The sequence below is a fragment of the Telopea speciosissima genome, chromosome 3, assembly GCF_018873765.1.
Source record: "Telopea speciosissima isolate NSW1024214 ecotype Mountain lineage chromosome 3, Tspe_v1, whole genome shotgun sequence".
Classification (NCBI taxonomy): Eukaryota; Viridiplantae; Streptophyta; class Magnoliopsida; order Proteales; family Proteaceae; genus Telopea; species Telopea speciosissima.
Window position 1 is genome coordinate 15,814,124 of NC_057918.1, and position 25,041 is coordinate 15,839,164.

Sequence of the window (25,041 nt, forward strand, 5' to 3'; positions counted from 1 at the left end):
CTATCAGGGTGGACTGATTCGTCTGCAACACTACTGATATTTCAAACCATATTCCTGGTTTTTCAGGCTCTACAACTAATGCGTGACTATCCTTCCTCAATCATGTCATGCCATTTCTCAATGTCAGGGAACTATGGTACGGTCATCAAACCGCCCTCTATTCTTCCCTTGAAATGGAATTACCGTCCTAGTTGCTGCCCCAGAAGCTCCGTCCTATCAAAGGCAAAACGAGATTCAATGGGATATACGAATTTTTCACTGGGCTTGTACACGGACGAAAAAGATATAGCTGGAAGCTTTACTAGCTTTAACCGGCCGGCCTGCCTTTGCATCCTTGCCTGAGATCGAGCTTCAACCTTAGCTACCTCCGCAGAAGCTCAATCCCGGGAATGGGAGCAATCATTACCCCATAGAGTGTTACGATTCCCTGATGAATATTGTTGAAGTAGAGTTGCAGGAAAAGAGGGGCGGGGGGTTGACACTGGAAACAGGTGGCCAGAGGCAGAGTCACGCTGCTGACAATCCAGTTCAAGATGGATGCTGAGTTTAGGGATGGAAACCCCAAGGGCCTCTCTTAAACCATAAACAAGAACAGCAGCAGAGAGGAGGGAGGGAGCCCTCCTCCCCCCCCCCCCCCCTCCTTTTTTGCATCAGACCATGACAGAGAACAAGAGTCGCAACAAGGAGCTGTACACCCTCCCTCTGTCTTTCTCTCACACACACACACATCAAACCAATATAGATGACAGAGGACTGAAGCAGCAACGGCAAACCGTGGTAAGCTCTCCTCACCGTGTCTCTCTTATTCTCTTTCATGATAAAACTGTTCTATTGGATCTCTAGGGGATTTTGGAGAAGGCTTGAAAACATGCCTATTGCAGTGACATGGATCTCCGGGGGACTGTTAGCTGGTTGATTGGAATCAGATGGATCTCCAGGAGGCTATAGCTGGGGGAGGGGGCATTGGAGAAGGCTTAAGAACGTCCTGGGATTTGTCTTAGGGAGAGGGGAAGCAGTTGGAGTAGGAGCGCATTGTTTTATCTTGCAACTTCGGCGGATTCCATGTGATAGAGAGAGTCCTGGATTTTCAAGGCTATGTTTGCCATATGGCATACTCCAATTGGGCTGAAACTTTGATATGTGACTAGGGGACCTACGGGTCTAACTATCCACAATTTGGGCCCAGTCTGATCTGCCATGTGGCAGGTGTTGACTTCTAAAGTGAGCATGTAGGAACCGAGCTCCCTTCTAGGAAATTGGGAACCAGATGATAATCAATACAAAAGAAGAAACTGGATTGCTTTTGCAAACTGTTTGGTTGAACTGTTCTTTGATTTAATGGTTTTGGGTTTTGAAGTGAAAGCTGGTCAAACTGGTTTACACCATTAGGGTTTGATGTCTGGTTCCTTTTTCTTTTTTTCCCTAAAAAACTATTTGTATGAAAAATTACTTATGCTGTTCAACTTAAAGGGTCTGTAGACGTTGGTTCGCTATTAAAAATGGTTAGGTTTCTAGATTCGCAACAGCATGCATGCGTGCCCTACGAGGACTGGGATGGAGCATATGCCATGTCTTATTAAATGGACTAGACAATTTCTTGTTAACAACTCTTTTTGCTTGGACTTTTTTTTTTTTTAATGGAGAAATTTGACATGTACTTGTTGAAATCAATAAAATGGTAACATACGTCCGAACAACTGATGTTGAAGAACCAGTGGATGATTGTGTGGGGGGTAATATGCCTCCCAAATCCATATCTAGTGAGTTCTTTTGAAAGTTTTTAAGGCAAACAGGCAGTATAGGGGAGGCTAGGTGATGCTGACCTAGGTGATGTCTAAATATTTGAGTGCATGAGTGATGCAGATCCAAGCATCCGCAAGAAGAAGAAGAAGCCCTAAGATTAGGACCTAGTATTTGGAGCCTTAGTTTATTTCCATACTTAGTTATTTCCCATACTTAGTTTTTTTTTCCAGTTTAATTGTAAACTTAATTGAACTGGTTCAGACCATGTGATGCAGTTGCCTTAGCCTGGCTGGACCGGCATGACCCACTTTGGAAGTCCAAACCAAGGACTGGTCTGGCAAGGGCTGGTAGTTTAGTTTAGGATGCAATATTTGTTTTATTTCTTGGGTAGATTATGTAGGAGCTTAGTTGGTAGTTTCCTTTTCTTAGATATGTCTTATTTTGGTAGTTTCCCTTTTGGTTAGTTTCTAATTTATGTAAGGGTATTTTCCTTTAAATTGATGTACTACGGTAGAAGAGCCAGATTTGAAGATTTGATTATTAGAAGTTATTTGTGAAGCTCAGTGAGAGCGTGTGTGTGAACGTGAGTTCCCTCTTCCCTTCCCTCCTTTCTTCTAATTCTTCTACTGTTCCCTCTGTGAAGCCCACCATAGCAGACCACCCTCTCTGGTTCTACATTATCTGGTATCAGAGACAAAAGATCCCACCTTATTCTCTATTAATCTCTCTTCTTCCACTCTCCTTCTTCCCTGTATTCTTTTTTCCGTTGTTCGACCCGTCACACCAGCATCCCATCTCCTTCCCATTAACCACAGAAAACCCCTATGATTCCCATTTAAAAAAAAACCTGCATCCCTCTCCATCTCCCATCCCTCTCCTTCAACTCCACTGAAACCCCAACCGCAACAATCCCTTTCTTCCTCGCTGTAACAGCGACCAAAAAAAAAAAATTTCTCCATCCCTTCGACTCCCATTCCCACCCCAATCTCTTCGATCTCCAGTGGCAACCCATCCCACCGCCTCCTTTGTTTTCCTTTTCGCTTAACATCCACTGCCCCCTGCTTCTTGGTACCGCCAGAACCGAACAACAAAAAAAAAAAATAGAAAAAGAAAGAAGTGAAGAAGAACAGAGAGATCGAGAGACAGAGAAACAGAGAATCGAAACGAAAAAAAAAGGCACATACCTGATTCGAAGTCCTCCTTCCACGATTCACTTCCCTGCAGTCGATCAGCTTCCTCACACCGACGTCATCCATCGAAGTCAAGAAGCCCTTCCTTCCTTGCAGCGCCTTCCTCCATTCTTCCTCTCTGGTTCGGTAGACTCCCATTCCTGATCAAAGTAGAAGTCTCCATTGGCCCTCTATTTCGACTGCAAAGTCTTCCAGCCATCGTCTTCATCTTCTTCCGCCATATTTTTTTACGCTTCTCTGTTCCAAATGGTAACACCCCACTTCCTCTATTTTGTTCGTTTGATTCCCTTTCTCGTCTCTTTTATTCCAATTCTATGCCCACATCCTGATTTTTTCTTTTCTCTTGCCCAAATTACCCCAGTTTTATATTTATTCTGCTTTATCCTTTTTTTTCTTTCACCCACTTCCCAGTTTGCCCTCACCCTACACGTAATAGTGTAATACTCCTTTGTTGGTGATCATTGCACTACCCATAATTACAATTCTGCCACTGTTGTCATAAACTTCATCTATTTACTGTTTTGCCTTTCACCTTTTGCCTTTAAGTGTTTCTTCTTTAGCTTAACCATGGTAACCAACAGTTAAATTCTTACAAGGCTGAAACAGATGCCAAATTGGACACTCTTACCACCACGGTTAATTCCATTCAAACAATGATGGAATCTATGCAAGCTTCGATTGATCGATTGGTGGCTTCTGAGAAAGGAAAGAGTCCCATGCTATCTATGGATTCTTCGAATTACACCCCACCACCACTACCACCATATGGGGCTGGACAATATGAAGGAGTGGACAAAGCAGCAAAGTTGGACGTCCTTGATTTTTATGGGGACCACGATCCAGAGCAATATCTTGACTGGGTTCATAGCTTGGAAATTTTCTTCAGATGGTAAAATACCAGAGGCCAGGAAATTGATATTTGCAGGGGGTAAGTTGAAAGGCACGGCCCGAGTTTGGTGGATCAAACACCAACAACAGAACTGTACTCAAGGTCTTGGCCAAGTTACTACATGGGCTGAGATGCAATGGACCGAAGATTCCAACCGGCTGATTACAAGCAGCGTGTACACCTCAAATTTGTGTAGTTGAGACAAGATAGTTTGTCAGTTGAGGAGTACGTGGCCAAGTTCTATACTTAGCCACTCGATCTGAGTTTGAGTAGGACGAGGAAGTCTTAGTGGCACAGTTCTGCAATGGCTTGCATCCACAAATCAGTGCCGAAGTTGCCGCCAGTAGACTACCTACTATGGAGGAATTAGTTCAAGTGGCCTATCAGGTTGAGGAAAATTTGAGGAAACCTTATAATTGAAGAAATTTTGGTGGCACATATTCTCGAGGTGATAGTTTTCGCCCACATCAGTCTTCTTTTCAGGAGAAGTCAGCTTCGATTAACAAACCACAAGCTAGTGATTCTTTTGTGGCACCTACACGACCGGTTCATCCTTACTCCCTACCTCGGCGAGGTTCAGATAGACCTTATTCTCCACATCGGCGTGGATATGACAGAAATTCGGTGATGCTAAAAGCAGCTATTCAGTGCTTCACGTGCAAGGGGTATAGCCATATAACTGCTTAGTGCCCTAACCGTTTGGTAGCCCACATTGACAAGGACAATTTTATACCATTTGATCCAAAGGCGCAACGGCCCACAGGGACAGTCAATCTAGTGGCTGAACATGAGCGTGAGCCTAGTGAGGTTGATGACGATGATAGTGATGGCGAGCGTCAGGAATGCTATATTATTCGCCCCCTCTTGACAACACAAAAAGTTTCTAATGAGGAAGATAAAGATTGGCGGTGTAACAATATTTTTCAGACCAGGGTGCGATGCAATGACAAGCTATGTGATATGGTGATTGATTCAGGCAGTTGCACCAACGTTGTCGCTGAAGATGCTGTTCGCAAGTTGGGCTTAAAGATGAAACCTCATCCGAACTCCTACAAGGTTGCATGGGTGAACAACACAAACCTCAAGGTTAATGAAAGGTGTTTGCTCACATATTCTATTGGTGGACTGATTGATCAAGTGCAGTGTGATGTCCTCCCTTTGAAAGTCTGCCACATTCTTTTGGGACGCCCATGGTTGTATGACAAGAAAGCCAAGCACTGTGGTTATGAGAATACGTATTCCTTGCAGCATGATGGCCTTGAGATGAAATTCCTCCCAGCTAAGGATCTTCCACCTATCAAACTCAAGAAGACAGCTGGTACATTTCTCCTATGGCGAGTTGACTCTGACAGCATTCTTGGACCCTATCCGAACTCGTCGGAGTCGAGTTCTTTTTAGAGGAGGAGAGCTGATGCAGTTGTCTTAGCCTGGCTGGACCGGCATGACCCACTTTGGAAGCCCAAACGAAGGACTGGTCCTAAACCGGATTTCTGGTCTGGCAAGGGCTAGTAGTTTAGTTTAGGATGCAATATTTGTTTTATTTCTTGGGTAGATTACGTAGGAGCTTAGTTGGTAGTTTCCTTTTCTTAGATATGTCTTATTTTGGTAGTTTCCCTTTTGGTTAGTTTCTATTTTATGTAAGGGTCTTTTCCTTTAAATTGATGTACTACGATAGAAGAGCCAGATTTGAAGATTTGATTAATGGAAGTTATTTGTGAAGCTCAGTGAGAGCGTGTGTGTGAACGTGAGTTCCCTCTTCCCTTCCCTCCTTTCTTCTAATTCTTCTACTGTTCCCTCTGTGAAGCCCACCATAGCAGACCACCCTCCCTGGTTCAATTTAAGTGATTAATTCCTATTGGTAGTTAGGTGCTTATTTCTTGTTGGTAGTTTAGGAATCTTTTAAGATATTAGCTTTTAAGTTAAGTGTCCCACCCCCTCCATGATTTAAGAAGGGTAGTGATTCATATTTGTAATAAGATTTGGGCCTTAGGCCATATTATAAATTAATAAAATCGTGGGAGGCTCCCCCATAGTTCAGATTTCAGAAATTAAACTTTGTTTTGCTTGCTGCCTTGCTCCTTTGAGAGTGTTGCCTCGTGAGTAATATCAAGGTGAAGGGATTGGTGGACCTCCAATCGACTCCTTGCGTCTTGTAGACCGAGAGGATCTTCTTTTCATCTCCTTGCATCTTGTAGATCGGGAGACCTTCAATTCTATCTTCAAAGTTGCTGCCATTGAAGATCAGTTTTCAAGTAAGTAGTTTACTGTTACAGCATTCGTCCTTCTTCTAATTCTCTAACCCTAGCCATCGATCCCTATTTTCATCCCCCCAATAAACCCATCGATCCATATAAACCCTAGACATTCATTGATCTGTCCAGCTCAATTCCATCATCAGTTTTCATTCAAATTGTAACCACAGTACCCTTACCTCATTCCCTACATCTCAATCCTAACCCTAAGCCCATTCCCTCATCTAAACCCTAATCCCCCTCAACCTCCATTAAAACCCAAAACCCTAAAAACCTGTCTAGACATATCTAGCCATCAAAACCCTCCCATATTGCAACCGAACTACCCCCTTACTGTCTCTAGCACTCGATCCAAAGCCATCCCTGATTCCCATCCTAAACCCTAACTCATCTCTCTTACCTTCCCAAAACCCAAAACCCAATACCCGAAACCCTAATTTTCTAATTTTGAAAATCTCACTCAAACATCTTCAAGCCTAGTTCATTAGACTTCTAAAAACCTGCCTAGCTTTACCAAATAAAATCCAAGTCCATTACCTTAAACCTAACCCTAATTCTAACCTAAATCCTCAATTCTGCCCCAATCGGCCAGCAGATTGAAAGGTCCTAGTTTACTTGGTTCCTAGTAGATCTCTCATCTATCTAGGACTACATTAATGAGATGTCATTTTGGCTATTAAAATGCCCAGCCAATAAAATATTTGTATATGATGTTCTTTTTCTTCCCTAGAGATGCATACCATGTGTTAACTTTGTTTTTTTTTTTTTATGTGTTTAAAAATAAATCTACTCTCTTTCAGTTTCAGGTTCTTATTTGCTCAGGAGTCATGTGTTGTATACTTGCATTGCACCCTATTAATTCTCAAATATGTAAAAATTTTAAATGAATCAAAAGAACAAGGTTATATTTATGGGCTGAAGCTAAATAATTGACTTATACGTATGCCAAGTGTTTTCTTCTCATATTAAAATATAAAGGGAAAATTACGTTTACCACCCCTGTAGTTTGAATCTATTACGTCTACCACCCCTGTAAATTAATTTATTACGTCCGTATCCCTGAGTGCTAACTCTGTTAGTTTTGGGAAGAAATGACAGTTTCACCCTTTCTTAATACTTAAAGAAATCAACCCACTCCACCTCACCCCTGTTACTGTCCATCTTCAAGGTCTTGAAGCAGCCACCACCACCACTCCACCACCGCCATACCTTCTGCCTCCCTGCTGACTTCCCACAATTGTAGCAGCCACTACCACCACCGCCGTAATCTCCACCACTGTAACCCCCCCTCGCCTTCGACCACAACCACCACCATCATCTCTATCCCCACCATTATACCCACCGTATCCACCACTGTAACCACCACCTCCGCTTGTATCCATCAATCAAATTACAAGAGTTTTGACCTCTAGTCTCCTGAAAAATAAACCCCCCCCTCTGTAGTCTACCATCTGACCACTGAGAAACTTCATAACCAAACCAAGTCCCTCCCAACCCCCTGCGTGACCCACCCAATCCCAAGAGGAGAAAAAAAAATTCATAAATACCTTGAGAATAAACATTTGCTTCTCTCTCAAACCCCGAGAAACAAAGGTTTCCACAGGCATTTCCTTTGTACGTATGAAGCCCCATGCTCCTCATACCTGTATGGCTGTATCAATAGAGAAGCAACAACCGAGGAATTACTGGAATGCACTAAGAGATGCATTGAGAAAGAATGGTGTTCCGAACTGATGGACTTAGCAGAGGCTATGTAGGTCCAAACTGGTGAACTTAGAAACGAGATTGAATATTGACCCAGCAGTAGCCTTGCTGGCCTGAACTGGGGGAAGTAGGCCAACTTAGTCATACTAGCTCACCACAAACTCGCTAGTAGAGGTCCAATCTGGTGAACTTAGAAACGAGATTGAATATTGACCCAGCAGTAGCCTTGCTGGCCTGAACTGGGGAAAGTAGGCCAACTCAGTCATACTAGCTCACCACAAACTCGCTAGTAGAGGTCCAATCTGGTGAACTTAGAAACGAGATTGAATATTGACCCAGCAGTAGCCTTGCTGGCCTGATCTGGGGAAAGTAGGCCAACTCAGTCATACTAGCTCACCACAAACTCGCTAGTAGAGCCACTGATTCCTAAAGATGATTCAGATTTTTTTTTTGGTAGAAGTAAAGATGATTCAGATCACCAACAAAAGAATGGGGGCTAAAAACAAGGGGAAATCCATAAAATTTGTGGGCACTTTCTTAAATTTATGGGAAACAAAATTCTTCATTAGGTCTGTAGAAATTTAGGTAGGCTTTGGATCTTCATAAGGTACACAAGGCCACCAGATCATTAGTCGTTACTGCACCCTCGTCTTCAAGAGAAATGCCCTGGGCATACAACTGTTTCCTGATCTGATCACTCCTCTCAAAATCTGTCTTTCCTTGCCTTGGCGCTCTTTCCTCGAATATAAACCAGAATCGATGGAAAGTTTTGGATTTAGATACATAAACTGAAACTGAAGTCGGTATTGGAATAAAAATCGCAAGACATCTATAGCCGATTCAAATGTAATGGCTGAAATCTCAGATTTTCAGATTAGCTTTTATAAAAAGAAAAAGAAATAGGGTTTCGATCGTTTGCTACAATCAGTGGAGATGGGAAGAAGAATGGAAAGAAATGGTGTGGAACGGTTTCGGCTATTGGCAAATCGAAGATGGGGTTAGGTTTTGGGGACTTCGGTCATGAGAAAAGAAAGGGTGGAGAAGAAGAAGGAAGAGGAAGATGGTGCCCTCTCTGGTTCTTCCCCTGGTTCAGGGACTGCCGCCATTGTGTTTCAGGGTTTTCTTCACTATGAGCACTGCTACCAATCAATTGGAGGAGGAAGAAGAAGAAGAAGGAGAAGGGTAAAAGGGTCATCTTACATGGACCCAGGGTTACTCTGGGGAATAAAATTTTTTACTATGGTAGGGATATGTTTGGAAGGGTATTATGGGTATTTAGATTATATTTGGGTGATGACATCATCACTTAACTGTTCTCATCTAACGGTAGGGGTACGTTTGTAAAAATATTTCAAAATACAAGGGAGGTTTATGAAATAGATGAAATTCCAGGGGTCGTAGATGTAATTATTTGAAACCCCAGGGGTGGTAAACGTAAATTTCCCAAATATAAAACATACTACAGAAGGGGCATGGAGTACTAAACAAAATTTTAGCCTGTTATGTGCTTACGCAATGCCTAAGCTGTAGATTCCTCTCATCGTGTAGCAATTTTGACAGAACTGCTTCTTGAAATGTGTCGAGGCACAACATTTGACCGGCCATCTAAGGTCGAGCATTGTTTTAGATAGGGCTACGAGATTGATAATAATTTGAGGCAAACTTGGACACTAGCCCTGTCCTGAAAGTATAAGGTGGCCAACTGGCTGTTGACAAGGGTTAATGCCTTCATGTCTCATAAAAGAACACTCCTTTATGATGCTGGAACATAAGGGGCAGCTATATAAGCACTATTCAAATTTATCTTCGTTATTTAATAGCTAATATTAAGAGTCTACCATCCCCCAAAGAAAAGCTACTTTTAGGCGTTGAGATAAAGTTCTAGGGACCTGCTGCACTTAATTAGCAAATAGTTATTACTTTTTTTTTGGGTGAATAAAAATATCATTACTGAAGAAAAGGAAAAACAGCCCTCAAATAGGAGGGAGAGGAGAACAAGACAAAGAACAAAAGCAAAGGGACTCAAGCAGAAGAGCCCGCAGCAAGGAGGGAGATGGAAGGGATACCCCAGGAGACAACAATAAGCTTGTTCCTTGGGGTGTCCTTACAAGAAGAAGGAGCAACCGAAGTGAGTTTGGAAGTAATTTCAAAGGAGATGGATTTCCAAATCTGGCTTAAAGTGCGGGATTTGGTAGTCCATTTCCTTAAATTACGCTCCATCCAAATATGGTTGATCGTAGCACAAAAAGCCATCCTACCAACTACATCACAGTGAGAAGAACCTCCAAAGGTCATATCCACCCAAAGCCATTCTCTATCAAAGGGGAGAATCCTGTGAGTCCTTGGCCAGCATTTGGCAAGAATGCCTTTCCAAATGGATTTGGAGAAAGGGCACTCAAAAAAGAGATGGTTTGAATCTTCAACCCCGTTCCAACAAAGATCACAGGAAGGAGAGACCAAGATGTGTCGATGCCGGAGAAAGGACTGTGTTGGAAGGCAGTTGGAGAAGACTCGCCAGACCGTGAAGCAATGCCTAGGGATATGATGCTTGAACCAAACAAGCTTCCTCCAAGGAGCAAGAGGTTGATGCGTTCGAATAAGATCCCAAGCAGCTTTGGAGCTGAAAGTACCCGAGGAGTTTGGCCTCCACATCACACAATCACCCCTCAGAATGGGTCTTCTTTGAATGGAAGGTAGCAGATTCCAAATGGGAGCAAGCTCGGGAATGGTATTTGGAGGAGGGACCCAGCCATTTCCATCAATAATCTCAGCCACCAAAGCATTTCTAGGAAATCCAGAGCCATAGATAATTCTGGAAGTGACTTGGTGGAGGAGAATGCCCAAGGGGTGCCAATGGTCCAGCCACAAGGAAGTGGACTTTCCATCACCAATATGAGAGGAAATGGAACCAAGAACAAGGGGCCGGGAGGATAGAATACTGCGCCAAACCCAGGAAGCATCCGAGGGGGTGGAGACAGTCCAAATAGAATCCGACTTGAGCAACCCCGAATAAATCCAATGAACCCAAATACTTTTCTTCCTTGAAGCAATCTTCCAAACCAGCTTGATGATTTCTGCTAAGTTCACTTCTTTAATCCTTCTGATACCCAATCCTCCCTCGGCAAGAGGAAGGCAAACTGAGGCCCAACTGATAGGGCGGAGGAATCTAGTGGAATCAGTTCCTTTCCAAAGAAAAGAAGCCATGAGGGATTCCACAGTTTTGATGATGGAAGAAGGCAGCCCATATATCCCAGACTAGTAAATATAAGAAGCATGGAGCACAGACTTGATGAGAACCAAACGACCCGCATAAGAAAGAAGTTTACCCTTCCACAGTTGAAGCCGTTTCCTGATGAGGTCCAGCATAGGAGTACAATGATGGGCTGATAATCTGGCTGGAATTAAAGGAAGGCCTAAATATTTGACTGGAAGCTGGCCAAGTTGAAAACCACAGATAGCTTGCAAAGGGGCTTTTTCTAGCTCAGGGATCCCAGCTAAAAAGAGAAGAGACTTTGTAGGATTGATCTGGAGGCCCGAGAGCTCGTGGAAGTGCTGCAAACAGTGCATAATAGACTCAAAAGAAGTGATGGAGGCCTTTGAGAAGATCATGAGGTCATTAGCGAATGCAAGATGGGAGAGCTTGAGGGCTTTGCATTTAGGGATGGGGATAATGAGTTGCTGATCCGTGAAAGATTGAATCTTCCGAGATAAGATTTCCATAGCCAAAATGAAGATATAAGGGGAGAGAGGGCACCCTTGACGAATCCCCACAGTAGAAGCAAAGTACCCCGCCGGGCTGCCATTAACAAGCACTGAGAATCTCGGAGAAGAAATACAGCAATATATCCAATGGATGATAGCTGCAGGGAAACCCATCTTGATCAACATCTTTTCAATGAAGTCCCATCTCAGAGAATCGAAAGCTTTGTGGATATCAATCTTCATAAGAGCAGCTGGAGCATGGTTTTTCCTCTCAAACCCTCTCACAATCTCATGACAAAGAAGGATATTATCCGATATGTTCCTGCCGGGGATAAAAGCTGACTGATTTTCACTAACAAAGAGGTCCACCACCATCTTGAGCCTGAATGCCAAAATTTTTGCTATGAATTTATAGAGCTGATTGCAGAGAGCAATGGGTCTAAAGTCCGGCATAGCTGAGGCTCCTTTTTTTGGAATAAGGCAAAGGAAAGTATGGTTTACTCCTTTGATTTGGCTAGGGTTGAGAAAGAAGCTTCTAATAGCATTTATAAGATCATCCTTGATAATGCTCCAAGAGGCTAAAAAGAACCCCATACTGAAACCATCCGGACCAGGGGCACGGTTCACCTTGAAAGAGTGGATAGCAGTTGTGATTTCCTCCTCCAAAGGAATGGCACCAAGGGACTGAATTAGCTCCAAAGGAATAAATTTGTTGAGAAGATCATTGGGGATAGGATCTGCAGCACCCAGGGGACCATTGAAGAGATCCTTATAGTAGGAAGCAGCCATATCTTTGATATCTTTCACATTAGTAATGGGAGAGCCAATTAGATCTAGACTTCAGGGATCTATGGAAGTAGGCTGAATTGGAGTCCCCTAACTCCAGCCATTTAATTCTAGCCTTCTGCCTTAAGAAACTTTCCTCTTGAGAGAGGAGAACCGATAGGTCAAGGGAAGCAGCCTTTTCATCAGCAGCAAGTTGGCTGTTCAGGGGGTCCAGTTGAATATGCAGCTGAATGGATGAGAGTTTATCCTTACAATCTTGGACCTGCTGGGAGATGTTGCTGAAAGTGTTGGAATTCTAAACTTTAAGAGCCTCTTTCACATTTCTGAGCTTCCTAGCAAAAGCAATAAGGGGAGAAGAGAAAGCTTGGGCAGGTTTATCCCAGGCCTCCTTGACAGTAGCAAGAAAAGTGGGATGGGCAGACCACATGTCAAAGTACTTAAATGGTTTAGGACCAAAGGAGGTATAAGGCTGTATAGAGAGAGAGATGGGACTATGGTCAGAAATACCGGGGGTATCAAAAGTAGCAGAGGAAGAGGGAAAGGAGGTAAGCCAGAAATCATTGACCAACACACGGTCAAGCTTGCAGTCAATGCGATGAATCCCAGCCCTTTTATTGCTCCAAGAGAAAGCGGGACCAGTCCAATGAAGATCATCCATGCCCAAGTCATCAATACAATCATTGAAAGCAGCCATAGAATCAAGATCAACAGAATCACCCCCCTGCTTTTCATGCCCAAATCTGACAACATTAAAATCCCCTCCTATGCCCCAAGGTGAAGGACGAATAAGATTTGCAATATTGCGAAGATCATCCCATAAAATTGACCTCTGTAGGTGGCTGTTGGAAGCATAAATAGCAGTAAAAAAGAAAGAGAAATGGTTGAGGCAGTCAGAGAACCTTAAATGGAGTAGTTGAGCCGAGGAGGAGACCAAGGAAACCTGAATTTTTGAAGAATCCCATAAGACCTAGATGCGTCCATCAGTGTGGTGGGAGTAGTTGGATAGGAAAGACCAACCTGGAGCTATAGAGTTCAAAATTTTTGCAGCCTTTGGCTCTTTTACATGGGTTTCCAGCAGACAACAAAAAGTGGATTGGAGAAGACGGATACGATCTCTGACTGCAGCTTGTTTGCTCAGGGAGTTAAGACCGCGAGTGTTCCACAGAACACCGTGGTTCATTTGGACAAGGGGGGAGGTTGCACCTGGCATCCCAGAATTCGGGATAGCATGCCGCGAGAAGAGGAGGAGCTTTGGTGGCGACGGTTGTAGCCAGCAGCAGGGGATATGCAGGGGATAGTCGAAGAGGGGGGGGGATCAGGTGAAGGAGATAGGGCTTGCGGTTATCTCCATGGAACCAACCAACTGACCCGACCCGAGGGATCCGGGGCTAAAGGAATCAAGAGTTGGGTCGTCGGGAGGGGACATCTATTTTGAATTTTATTTCTTGTGATTTTTTGATTTCTTTTTGGTGGAGGGCTTTTTTGGTAAATGGGAGTTAGGGGATAAAGAAGAAGGGGAAAGCAAGTCAAGGGTGGGCCCCTCAGAAGAAACAAATAAAGGGATATCACTCTCAGAAGAGGGAGAGATGGAAACATTTGCATTGTCACTCGTCGAGGCTAACACAGAAGGAGGACGTGCGATAGTCGATGGCGGACTAGACCCAGGTTCTAGAGGGGACAAAGGGGAAGGGTTCGCCTCCAGAGCAGGTGCGTCAGAGACGAAAGCATCAGAGGTGCCAGCAGAGGAGCCAGGAGGGTGTTCATCCATCGGAGACGCCATTCGTGATCTGGTACGAGGAGCAGCAGAGTCGAGGCATTTCTCGATACAGGCTCCAGGATCAGACTCCAACAGGTCGTCGTCAGATAAAGGAGCAAAAGGGTTTTGCCCGATGGGTAAAGGAGGGATACCCAGTATACTGCCTTGAGGAGCTGCTGGCACATGGCTAAGATTCTGGTGACGATGGCAAGATCTGGTTTTGCCTCTGGAGTGAGAGGTGATTCGAGATGGAGCTACAGAGGTGGCCTTGCGATTTTTTCGGTGGAGGAAGAGTCTTCGGTGGTGAGCAAAGGGCAGTATCATGCCCAAACTTCTTGCAGATGAGACATTGGGGTGGTTTCCACTCATAGTGGACCTCCTGTTCGAAGGAATAGTTCTCCCCTTCATTTACAGTGATGAAAGTGGGCAGGGGTTCTTTAGCAGACACTTCGCCGCAAATTCGAGCATAAGCCAGTCTGAGTTTTCTCATCATGCGCATATCTGAGAATAACGGCTTACCCAAAACTGAGCCAACAGAGCTTAAGCCATCAGTGCACCAGTAGTGCAGAGGGAGTCCAGGAAGCGAGACCCAGAGAGGAATGACTGAGAGATCAACCTGGCGCAATTGCAGGTGGCGGTGCCACTGTCAGAGAAAGATAGGTTTCTTTCCAACCTGCCAAGGGCCACCCTCAAGCACACGGTTCCTGTCGTGCTCGTCAGAGAATTTGAAAATAAAGAACCCGTTGTCCAGCATATGGGTATCCAGAGTTCCATTAGTCCTCCATTGCTTTGAGAGGGAGTTTTTAACAATGTGAAAGGGGGGGCGAGAGCCCAAAAAGTGACCAACTAAGCAGGATTCCTAGAGCTGAGCTTCAGTCCCAAGAGAATCAGGGGGGCAAACTGCAACCTTAGAGGACCCGATAATGGAAAGGGAAACGAAGTGGAGGGGGGAGGCCAGCAGAGGAGTGGGAAGCTTGGAGGGAGGAGTTGAAAAGGGAAGTCCATTTGGGTTGGCCGGAGGACACAGGGGAGGTAGGGATGGTGGCGACAGAAGGTGAAGGAGGAGGAGGGGGGGGGGAAGGCAATTGGGAAGGCATTTCGAGAAGGACCAGGGGATGAGTTACCGGAGTGCCGGAGAAGGAGGAGCTACTAGAGGGGAGGTCCATTCTTTTCATAAATAGGTCAACAATAGAATCAATTTGGTTTGAAGTTCTTGCTTCTATTTTGGAATCATAATTGTACTGTAGTTATTACTTATTACAGTACAATTATGATTCCAAAAAATATAATCCTCTTGGCTTGTATAGGGCTAAATGAGTATGAAAGGGCTTTGGGGGCTTGTAATCAGGATTTTTTTTTAATCATTATGCTATTTTGTTGATTGTTACTTAGGGTGCAGGTGCTCAAACCTGCTCCACAGATCCAGTTGCAGTTCTTTGTGTTTCCTTTTGATTTTTCCACTAATTTATCAATCCTTTCCTCCTCTGTTTTATTGCCGTTTTCTTTATTGTTTGTCAATTTGGTTTGTATCCTGTGTCATTTTGTGCACATTTTGAAAGATTCAAGTACTGTTATTTGCTTTGACTTATAAAATGGCTCCCTTCTGTTTTGTTTTTTAAAATAGCTATGTCTTGCTAATTTTCTCTTCTTCCAGGGATGAATCTTTGCTTTGTCAAGGTCTAGCATTGAATGATGACTTGCAGCGTTTATTAGCCAAGCATGAAGCCATTGCTTCTGGAACTGCTGTTCCTGTTCGTGCGGAGAAACCGAAAAGTCCTCAGGCACTTGTGGACGTTGATGAACCTGTAGTTAATAGCAATGGAAGGTAATAGAAATTTCTTTTAATGGGTTAGAGTTAAATGGAAAAACAGGATCCATGTAGCCGACCCATTTAGTTGGTAGAGACTTGGTTGAGTTGTGTTGAGAAATGTACGATAATTTTTTTTTTTTAAACTTTAGAGTTTAAAGGATTTTGTGATAAGTTCCTATCTAGGTTTTCTCTGAGTTGATACCAATCCTTCCCAACTGAGGTTTATATTCAGGCAATGTTCTGCAGTTTGTCTCTGATTCAGCATGCTTTATTGTTGAATTTGGCTATGGATTACACTCCAGCTGAGACTTAAATCCGGTGAAGTACTTTCCAAGCTCTAAAGCCATGTTTAGTCTGAGTGATTTTTTCTCCTTGGAACTCAATTTAGTTTTCCCTTGCTCTTGGATTTCACAAGACTAAACAACTGAATTTGGAATCTTTTTCCATTTCAATTCAGTTCACCCGATTGTTTGAGTTTAATATACTAATATAGGGTAGTTTTCGGCCTATTCTTGTATCCATATTATCTGCCAAACTTTAAAAGAAAATTTATCCATGCCTGCCAATTGTTGTGTTTGGGTCTTCCTGTTAGAGGAGGTTAACCATCAGTTATCCCTTCCACCACATCCAAGTAAAAACATGTGTGGTTTTTCTATGCAGGTCCACTTCAAGTACTGCTGAAGCAAGTCAACCTCTTGAGTTGTTGCCAGCCCCTCCTGCATTGAATGGTCCAGCGACAGCTCCAGCAAGGATTGATCCTAAAATGGACCTTCTCAGTGGTGAAGATTACAATTCTCCTACTGCAGATAATTCACTAGCACTTGTTCCAGTGGGAGAACCACAACCAAGCAGTCCTATGTCTCAACAGAACATGCTTGCTCTTTCAGACATGTTTCATCAGAATAATGGTAGTACAATTTCTTTCAATACTCAGACAGTTATGCAAGGTGGACTAATGTACCCTACATCGCCACAGTTTTCTCAGCAGAGGCCCCCACAATCCCCTCGATCCCCATCTTATTTCAATGGAAGTACTCCAAACATGGGGTTCTCTCAATATGAGCACTCACCTTATGGTAATCCTGCATGGAATGACCAGGTTTCTCTAGGCATGAACCACCAGCAACAACTCAGTTATGGTAAAACTCTTACCCGATCATTTTATTGACAAATTGGGATATATAATTTCTTGGGACTTTCCACTCAAGTTTTGCCTCCTCTTTTTTCCCCACTAAAATTTCTCAACAAGCATAGGTGCTCAAAGTAGTGGGGCGCTGCCTCCTCCACCCTGGGAAGATCAATTAACAGAAGGTAGCCCGCTGGGAGGGACAAAATACCCCCAACCGTTGCATCTCACCCAGGTTGTGATCAATTCTCCTCAACCAGTTCCGAGTAGCCCACGTTCTCAGCCAACAGGGAATGACAATGTGGTAGGTATGTATATTCAACCAATTACGAGCGGTCAGTTAGCAGCCATCAACACTCAACCCATCCAGAGCAACCAGATGGTGGGCATACATCCTCCGCCAATCCATGGAGGGCAGATGATGGGCATGTTACCTCAGCCAATTACAAACGGTCAGTTACCAGCCATCAACACTCAACCCATCCAGAGCAACCAGATGCTGGGCATGTTACCTCAGCCAATGCAAGCTGGGCAACTGATGTCCATGAATCAAATGCCAATGCAGAGCAACATGGGATATGGTTATGGTTATCCAATGGAGGCTCAATATCTCGAACAGAGAATGTATGGGCTATCTGTTCAGGATGAAAGTGCTTTACAGAACTCTTCCTACGTGTCTCCTACTTCCTATCTGCCGCCGGGCAGGAAATCCAAGCCAGAGGATAAGCTGTTTGGGGACCTTGTGAACATGGCAAATGTGAAACCAAAGAATACCACTCCTGGTCGAGCTGGAAGCATGTAGACACTTGGTGCTTAACCTATTTTTTTATTCCCGTTTTTTCTTCTTCCTAAATTAATTTTTCTCACTTTCTCCTTCCCTTACATATATTCTTCACTGTTGGCCTCTTATTTGTATTGCTTGTATGGCGATTGAAATCATGTACATTCCCTGTAGAGAAGAGAATGGAAGACTGACAATTCTTTGCTTTCGCCGAAGTTTTATGGAATGGAGTTTCCAAAGTTCTTAAAAAGAGAGTTGTATCCTTTCATTATTTTTTGAGGTACCAGTGTTACACCATGAAAATTCAGTGTAATGAAGGAATAAAATGCCGTGTCAGTGGTCAGAATTGTTACACCACCCTTCTACGTCATAGAACTTAGTGGCCTGCCTGGATTATCTCTAGGCATGCCTACATAGAAAAACTTTTTCTGTATCAAACTCCCGATGTTTTACCACTAACTCCATAGATCCAGATACACAGGTCTTATACATGGCATTAAAGAGAGCAAGACAGTTGTCAAGGCGTCACCTAGGTGCCACTTAGGCGTCTAGGCGCCTTTTTTTTTATGGGTATCTTGGTTGCTTAGGCAAAGCCCTAGTTTTTGCCCCCACCTGTCCCCCTCCAATGTCTTGGGTCGCCTAGCACTTTTGACAACTATGGGGAAAGAGAAAAGCTTCTCGTCTCATCTTACAGGAGGGAGTACTAGCACAATGCATGGCTTATGTATGTGATATTGCTGTTCAAGTGACATAGTAGAGTGAGACATCTCATCAGCAGAAGAGTGGGTAAATGGGGATTATGTAGATCACTACAACTGAACCTAAACGGCCCAAATAAGGAAATTTATTTAACATGAACAAATGAGGGGGAGGGAGAAAATATATCATTCTTTTCTAACTTATGCACAACTTCTGATGGTTATTGTGGTCATGAGAATTGGCTGTGATAAGATCAAAGTTTAGCAGCTTCAGCCAAGTCTTCGGACCTAATGCAACTGGAATTCAGGATACTCAAACACACATGGCCATTTCCATTAAATCTGAAAATCAATTATACACCCACCAAGTTTCTCAGCAGCCTCAATTTCAGACAGAACTGAGCAGCAATTTGAGAATATAGATGTTGGAGTAATTTTCTGATATTTGTGTTGAGGATTTTGATAATAGATGTCTCCTTGACCATGATTCAATAGTGGCAGCTTCGTTGACCTCCTGGTTTGAGCATCTGAACCCACACTTCCATTGTTATAGTGAAGACGTCTTTCTGTGTCATTACGAGTAGGCCAGCAGTTAATAGTTCAGGTCTTGAGACTTGCTTTAAGAAAATAACTTAACAGAGAAAGAGAGAGTACACATGCAAGCAAACATTCTACTTTTGATGTCAACCATATATAAGACCCAAATCACTGGTTCAGATTAGTTTCAGAAAAAATAGATTCATCTAGACATAAATAAACTCCAAATCCAACCGAAATGTGCATGGTTGGATATGAAAGACAATAAGGGCAGCTTCAATTTCATTGGTAACTCTGTTTCTTTCACTTAATTTCTGTATCAATTGCTTTTTAAACCAATACTACGTGGTTGAGGAATTTTCCATGTAGCATCATGTGCTGGCCACCTCTCCCTGCCCTCATGTTGTGTATTTCAGCCCAAATCATTTGATGCTTGGCATTCTTATGTCTGTCTTTTCTACAGATTTTGAAGTAAAACTTACTAATTTTAATTGCCAGAATTACAGGGGAAAAAATAGAAAGCATTGTGGGCCTTCCAATCAAGAGGGGCTTCTGATGGATGATCAAGATCATAACATCATCCCTTCAAGTGGCTGAATAGAGGCAGTCACTTAGAAAAGAGACCTAGATGACCCAACCAGGAAAGCTCTACCCTTCAAATTCTACCCTTTATACAAATTTTTCTGAAAGGGGAAAAAAAAACATTTTGAAAGCTCTTTGAAAGAGTATGGAAGCATAAATAGCATAATGTGATCAGCTTACTCTTGGTAGATTACCTTCAGAACTGATAGCAGATTCTTGTGCCGTCACATGCATTTTTGCACGTGTTATGCATAACCAAGTTCTCTCCTTTTCAGATTTGTGTTCTGATACAATCGGAATATGCCAGTGGCCTTTCTTTGATTCCTGTGGATTGAGTAGGCAAATAAGCAACCAAAATGAAAAAAATTAAATTGCACATTCCTAGAGAAAATTTTGAATTAAAAATGTCAGGATGGCCTTATAGGGTCCTTATATGAGCAACAACTGTTCATGATGGTTTGCATCCATAAAGACTCGCCACATTGGAAACCATGCATAAGTCCATGTCATAGAAGACCCACACTCATTTCATTGGTCAAGTTTCACCGGAAAGTGCCTTAAAAGTGATTTCAAAAGTGAAACAACATTACAAAAATGCCACTGGAATCCATTATAGTGAGATGGTTTTTTTTTTTTAGGTGTGTGGTAATTTTATGAAACTTTAAATTCACTTTTTAACCACCTCAATGCTTGTTTCAGGCTTTAACCGCCTCAGTGCTTGTTTCAGGCTTTTACCAGTGAGATCAGTGTGGGTCCTTTATCACATGGATGCACCCATGCCCATCCAAGTATTCCAGGTGGCAAGAAAACAAGTCCTTGTGACTGTACAAGTATAATGACAAGGTCATTTCTCTTACATAGCAGTCAACCAAATGCCGTTTTTCCTATTGATTTCTTGTAATATTTGAAAAACTCCCCCTTTAACTATATGTAAGAATTCATTAGATGTAGGGAAAAAGCAGAGGTTATGAAAAGTTAAATGAATACAATATCTGAATGAACAAGAGAGATACATAAAACTCTATTTCTCTCTAATAAGTATAAACAAATGCTGAGAATCAGGTACTTGAATTTCTTCCTGCATTTCTTTTTGCATGAATAGCAAACAAAGCCTGGACTATGACCTGAATAACCACAGAACAAGATGGAGGCATATGGAACTCGGGCCCGCCTTCTTGGAAACTGAAATGGACCTTCCACAAAGATAAGAAAGATGCATTTTCAGGGGATCTGGACATGTAAATCATATATCAAAACAAGGTAAAAGATCTCAGGAAAATATGGTTGTTACTAGTTAGAGACAGAATTTAGATTTGCACAGCTTTAACAAGTAAAACAAGAAAACAGGAAAGATCATTGACTAACAAGAACATACAAAAGAAAATTCCCTTGAATAAAAGTTTTCCTCCCAATTTATCCCATATTCACCTAATTGTTGCTCTAAAATCCAGACTCCCTCTTTCTTCTCATTCTTTTACTCGTGGACTAGAGAAGCAACTTTATATTTTCATATCTCTGCACCCCACTCTTTTATGTGTAGTCATGTCCAGAAGGTCATAGAATTGCAGAGCAAACTACTGAGAGTTCGAGCTCCAGACGAGGACAGAGACATTACCTATGAAGAATGCATCATTCTAATAGTGGGAATTCTGTTAAAAGAAACAGGGACTAAAAATGACTTAGTTGCATGAGGATTGAAAGGTAAACCCTACTATTTTCTTGATCTTTAAAAACAGAAACTAGCTAGCCCGGCGGAGGCGTAGTCTCTGAAGAAAAGCATCTCCAGGATCATGTTGGTAGAGAGTTGAAACTGTAATTTGCAGGGTGCGTGAAATTCACTGGAGCAGAATAAAACCATTAAATGCCCTATTGATGGAGATCATTATTGGGAGTCTAATCGACTTCATCACAAGCAACATTGTTCACATGGTCAATTAATCCATGTAAGTGCACAGAAAGCCAAATCAAGAAAAGATAAATTCTATTTAATTCACACTCAACCCAAGATGTGGACTGACTTTGTCATCAAGGCACTTGGACTCTGATTAGACCAGCTGAATTGATACCATCAATTGTGAAGGTGATCCTTGAAAGTTTTAGTGAAATTTCTGTCTCTACTACCTGGATATCTTTAAAAATGAATTTCCTATCCTCTCTTTTATCCTCCAAACTGCAGCATTTTTTCTTGAAGAAACTGGGGAGAAGAAAAGAAGACAGAAGAGAGAGGGGGAAAAGATCCTAAAACTACATGCTTGTCCAAAAATTATAAGAGAGAAAGCTGAAAGTTTTTTTTTCCTAGTATAATTCGCACAACCATAAGTTTATACAGGTAAATTTATAGGGGTGATGTAATCTGATTGATTAGGCTTCAGATTAAGTATGATCAGTCCCAATTGGAAACGTACTCCAAATATGTAACTGGGAGAACAGCATGTAGCATCCCAAAGAAACTATGCATACCAAGTGAAAGAGGAAGAAGAAGTGCAATGACCATTCATTTCTCATAAGTCATATCTAGTAAACAAATGTGGCAGACCTTTTTTTCTGAATATGAAATAAGCATTTTTTTTTAATGTAAACTCGACATTTTTAACTTGCAACACTAATCTAATAGCTTCAAATGCCAAACAGATTACTCACTTGATGACGTTCCTTCCATTTGGGGAAGAAATCATTTCCTAAAAGCTGAAATATATGGTCTCTCATCTCATCGTTGGTCACGATCAAGCACTTGGACTTTATAGCTGCATACAACCAGTACCTGAAGCATAGGTTATTACCACGGCAACTTAATGCAATTGAAAATAAATAAGATCATAGATAAATTAAATGTATAAGATCATCCAGTAAGTGATACAATCTATGATATGGGATGAAAATATAATATATTCATGACATCTAGGTATACAAAAGAAGAAATTTCTCACCAATCATCATTTGATCCAGTAGGTGTTGCATAGAGTGCATCAGCATTTTTCCACTTCTCTATTAGAGCTCTATTAGCTGGTTCATTCATTTTGCCACCAGTGATACGCTTGTTATGCACAACTATCAGTGGCCATTTCTTTGAAGGAAGCTTTTGGCGTATTCCATTCACAACAGCATTGACCTTGATATTCCACAGAAGGATAATCAACAAAAATGCAAATGCACAGAATGCTTGCATTGGAGAGTAAAAATCTCCAATGACTTACCTTGGAGAGTAAAAATCTCCTTTGGCTTAAAAGGCCCACATTAGCTGCATCCACTACTGCTTCAAAAGGTCCATAATAATCCAGCCATTTCTGTACATGGTAATTTTTTTAAACCTGATAAGTCTACATTATTAAAGTAAAAGAGCAATGTTAAGATAAATGCCCTTCCTATTAATTAGGATGAAGAGAGTTTTTCATACTTGAAATTTCTGAAAGCCTGAATTCCGCTCTCTATTTGCAGCTATGGATGCTACTGATTTCGCAAATATCTCAGTCTCTGTTGGATCAAGATCTATTGTGGCCAACTTCTCACCACAACCTTGGCAGACACCATCATCTCCGACCGATGTGTGTAGAACAGTCCATTTTCCCTTACCCAACCAGCCATGACCATGCCAACCTCCACCCCCATTTTCCATTGCATCAGCTATCAATCTTTGATCCCACTTTCTTTTCCCTATACGGGAAGCTGTTTTAGTCTTAAACCATTTCTCAACCAATTCTGATGTAGAAGGAGAAACCTGCCTGACACTAGTTCTGAGCTTATGCAACAAATAATAAACCTTGTCCGCTTTACCATTATCTACACTTAGTTGTAATAATGCCCGCAGTTCAGGTTCCTCTGGGTAGACTCCATGCTCTAACATATGCTCTTCAACAGTGAATGCTTTCTCTATGTCTCCACCAGTGCAGAATGCTAATAGGGCAGGGCCATAAGACCTTAACCTAGGGTTTATACCCAGCGGCTTCATTTTCTTTACCATATCAAAAGCCAGATCTCCATCACCCATTGATAGAGCCATTCGAGCAACAGATGTCAAGGCTGCTTCATTCAAAGGAATCTCCTCCAAACACATCTTCTCATAGATCTCAAATCCCTTCATGAGTGCATACTTTTTGACATTTTCACTGACCCAGATTTCATCTTCTTGCTTACTACCTCCCTCTCTTCCATTGATTAACTCATCTTTGTCCTGTCCTGAAGTAACACAAGAATCCAATAATACATGATTCGTCTCTACAAACCCACTAGGGACATGAGAAATCTGTTCCTTTTCATGGTAACTACTGTCATCGTCGGCAACTGCTAGAAATCTGTTAGAATAAAGCTCTATTTCATCAGACCTTTCTCCATGAATTTCAGCAGATTCAATCAATAACCTGTTGCTTGAAGAAGGAAAATTCAAGTTTGAACCATTGACACTCCCATTACTTGTGTCCCTGTTCATACACGATTCTGCGAAATTCACATTTGAAAACTCAGTAGTCAAGTCCAATTTCTTCAAATTTCGACTACCACTTCCACTTTTAGCCGGGCGAACAATACCTACAGCAGCAGAAGAACAAAGATAGAGAAGCACCGTGTAGTGGTACTGCTTCAACATGATGCCTTCTCTTCGAGCAGAGTCATAAAGAGAAATTGCAGCCAAGACATCACCTCGTTTGGAGCACATATCCAACTTAATTCTTAACTGAACCTCAGGTGAATCGACTTTTATTTTCTTCGACTTCTTATCCACTTTCTCATCTCCTGCTTGATTGCTACTCTCAGTTTTCTGAGAGTTTTCACCCATATTATTGTCAACCACTCGATTAATTTTAGTTTTCTTGGATTTTATCTTTGCCCTTCCATCTACAGCCCTCCAAGAAGAAGAAGGCCAATACCCCATTTCTTTCTCCCTAATAAAATCCCTATCTTTTCTTGTGTAGCTGTCTTTCCCATTCACTCTTTCAACTTTTTCCTCCACAACTGAACTAACCGTTCTTTTCTTATGTTTTCTCTCTACACTTTTATCTCTATACCTCAAAGGAGTAGTAAAACAATAACCCCTTCGTCTATGAGTTTTGGAGTTCACTGTTTGTGTTGTAGACTGGGCATGGTCACTACTACTACTGCACATTTTAGCTGCCATGTTACTTACATTAGCTCTAACTAGAGAAGCTGAACAGGATTCTCGATGAAGAAGAGTCTGGCTAATAGACGACATCAACAAAGGAGAGCAGAAAATACTACAGGATTTGCAGCTACTGGGTTTTAATGGGTACTTACAGAGATTGACGAAAAACAGTTCCTTTTGTTGCAGAGTGTTGTGGAAGGTAAAGGAGGCCATTACTTGTGGCCGTTGGAGCTGGAGCTGGAGCTGGAATATCCCTCCCTCCCTCCTCACACAAGTCACATCTCCAAGCAGAGTACTAAATCAATTATGTAAATACTGGATAAGGTTCACTTTACAAAAATGGCCTCATTATATATGAAAATTACCCAAGTCTAAGCCACTTCGAAGACAGGC

General features: G+C 42.2%; 2 protein-coding genes across 8 annotated transcripts in view; one reads left to right on the top strand and one right to left on the bottom strand.

Moving 5' to 3' along the window:
- Positions 1–17,954, top strand: part of LOC122653529 (TOM1-like protein 9) — a 35,773-nt gene extending 17,819 nt beyond the window's left edge. Inside the window, exons 9-12 of the mRNA XM_043847386.1 lie at positions 15,677–15,847; positions 16,493–16,971; positions 17,087–17,465; positions 17,526–17,954. Of these exons, the coding sequence (XP_043703321.1) occupies positions 15,677–15,847; positions 16,493–16,971; positions 17,087–17,465; positions 17,526–17,760 (1,264 nt within the window). The 3' untranslated portion in view covers positions 17,761–17,954. The remainder of the gene's footprint in view (positions 1–15,676; positions 15,848–16,492; positions 16,972–17,086; positions 17,466–17,525) is intronic.
- A 786-nt stretch (positions 17,955–18,740) lies between these two features.
- Positions 18,741–24,900, bottom strand: LOC122653528 (proteinaceous RNase P 1, chloroplastic/mitochondrial-like). 7 transcript variants are annotated; one of them, XM_043847384.1, is made up of 8 exons: positions 24,474–24,900; positions 22,951–24,383; positions 22,751–22,840; positions 22,484–22,665; positions 22,197–22,317; positions 20,681–20,749; positions 19,751–19,880; positions 18,741–19,003 (listed from the first exon to the last, which is right to left on the bottom strand). In XM_043847384.1, the coding sequence occupies exons 1-8, from the start codon at positions 24,859–24,861 to the stop codon at positions 18,774–18,776; spliced, it is 2,643 nt and encodes an 880-aa protein (XP_043703319.1). In that variant the 5' UTR covers positions 24,862–24,900; the 3' UTR covers positions 18,741–18,773. The 7 variants fall into 7 exon arrangements, 4 of the variants coding, with proteins under 4 accessions (XP_043703319.1, XP_043703318.1, XP_043703317.1 ...); XM_043847383.1 differs by having other exon boundaries at positions 18,741–18,964; positions 22,951–24,900; XM_043847382.1 differs by having other exon boundaries at positions 22,951–24,900.
- Between the last annotated feature and the right edge of the window lie 141 nt (positions 24,901–25,041).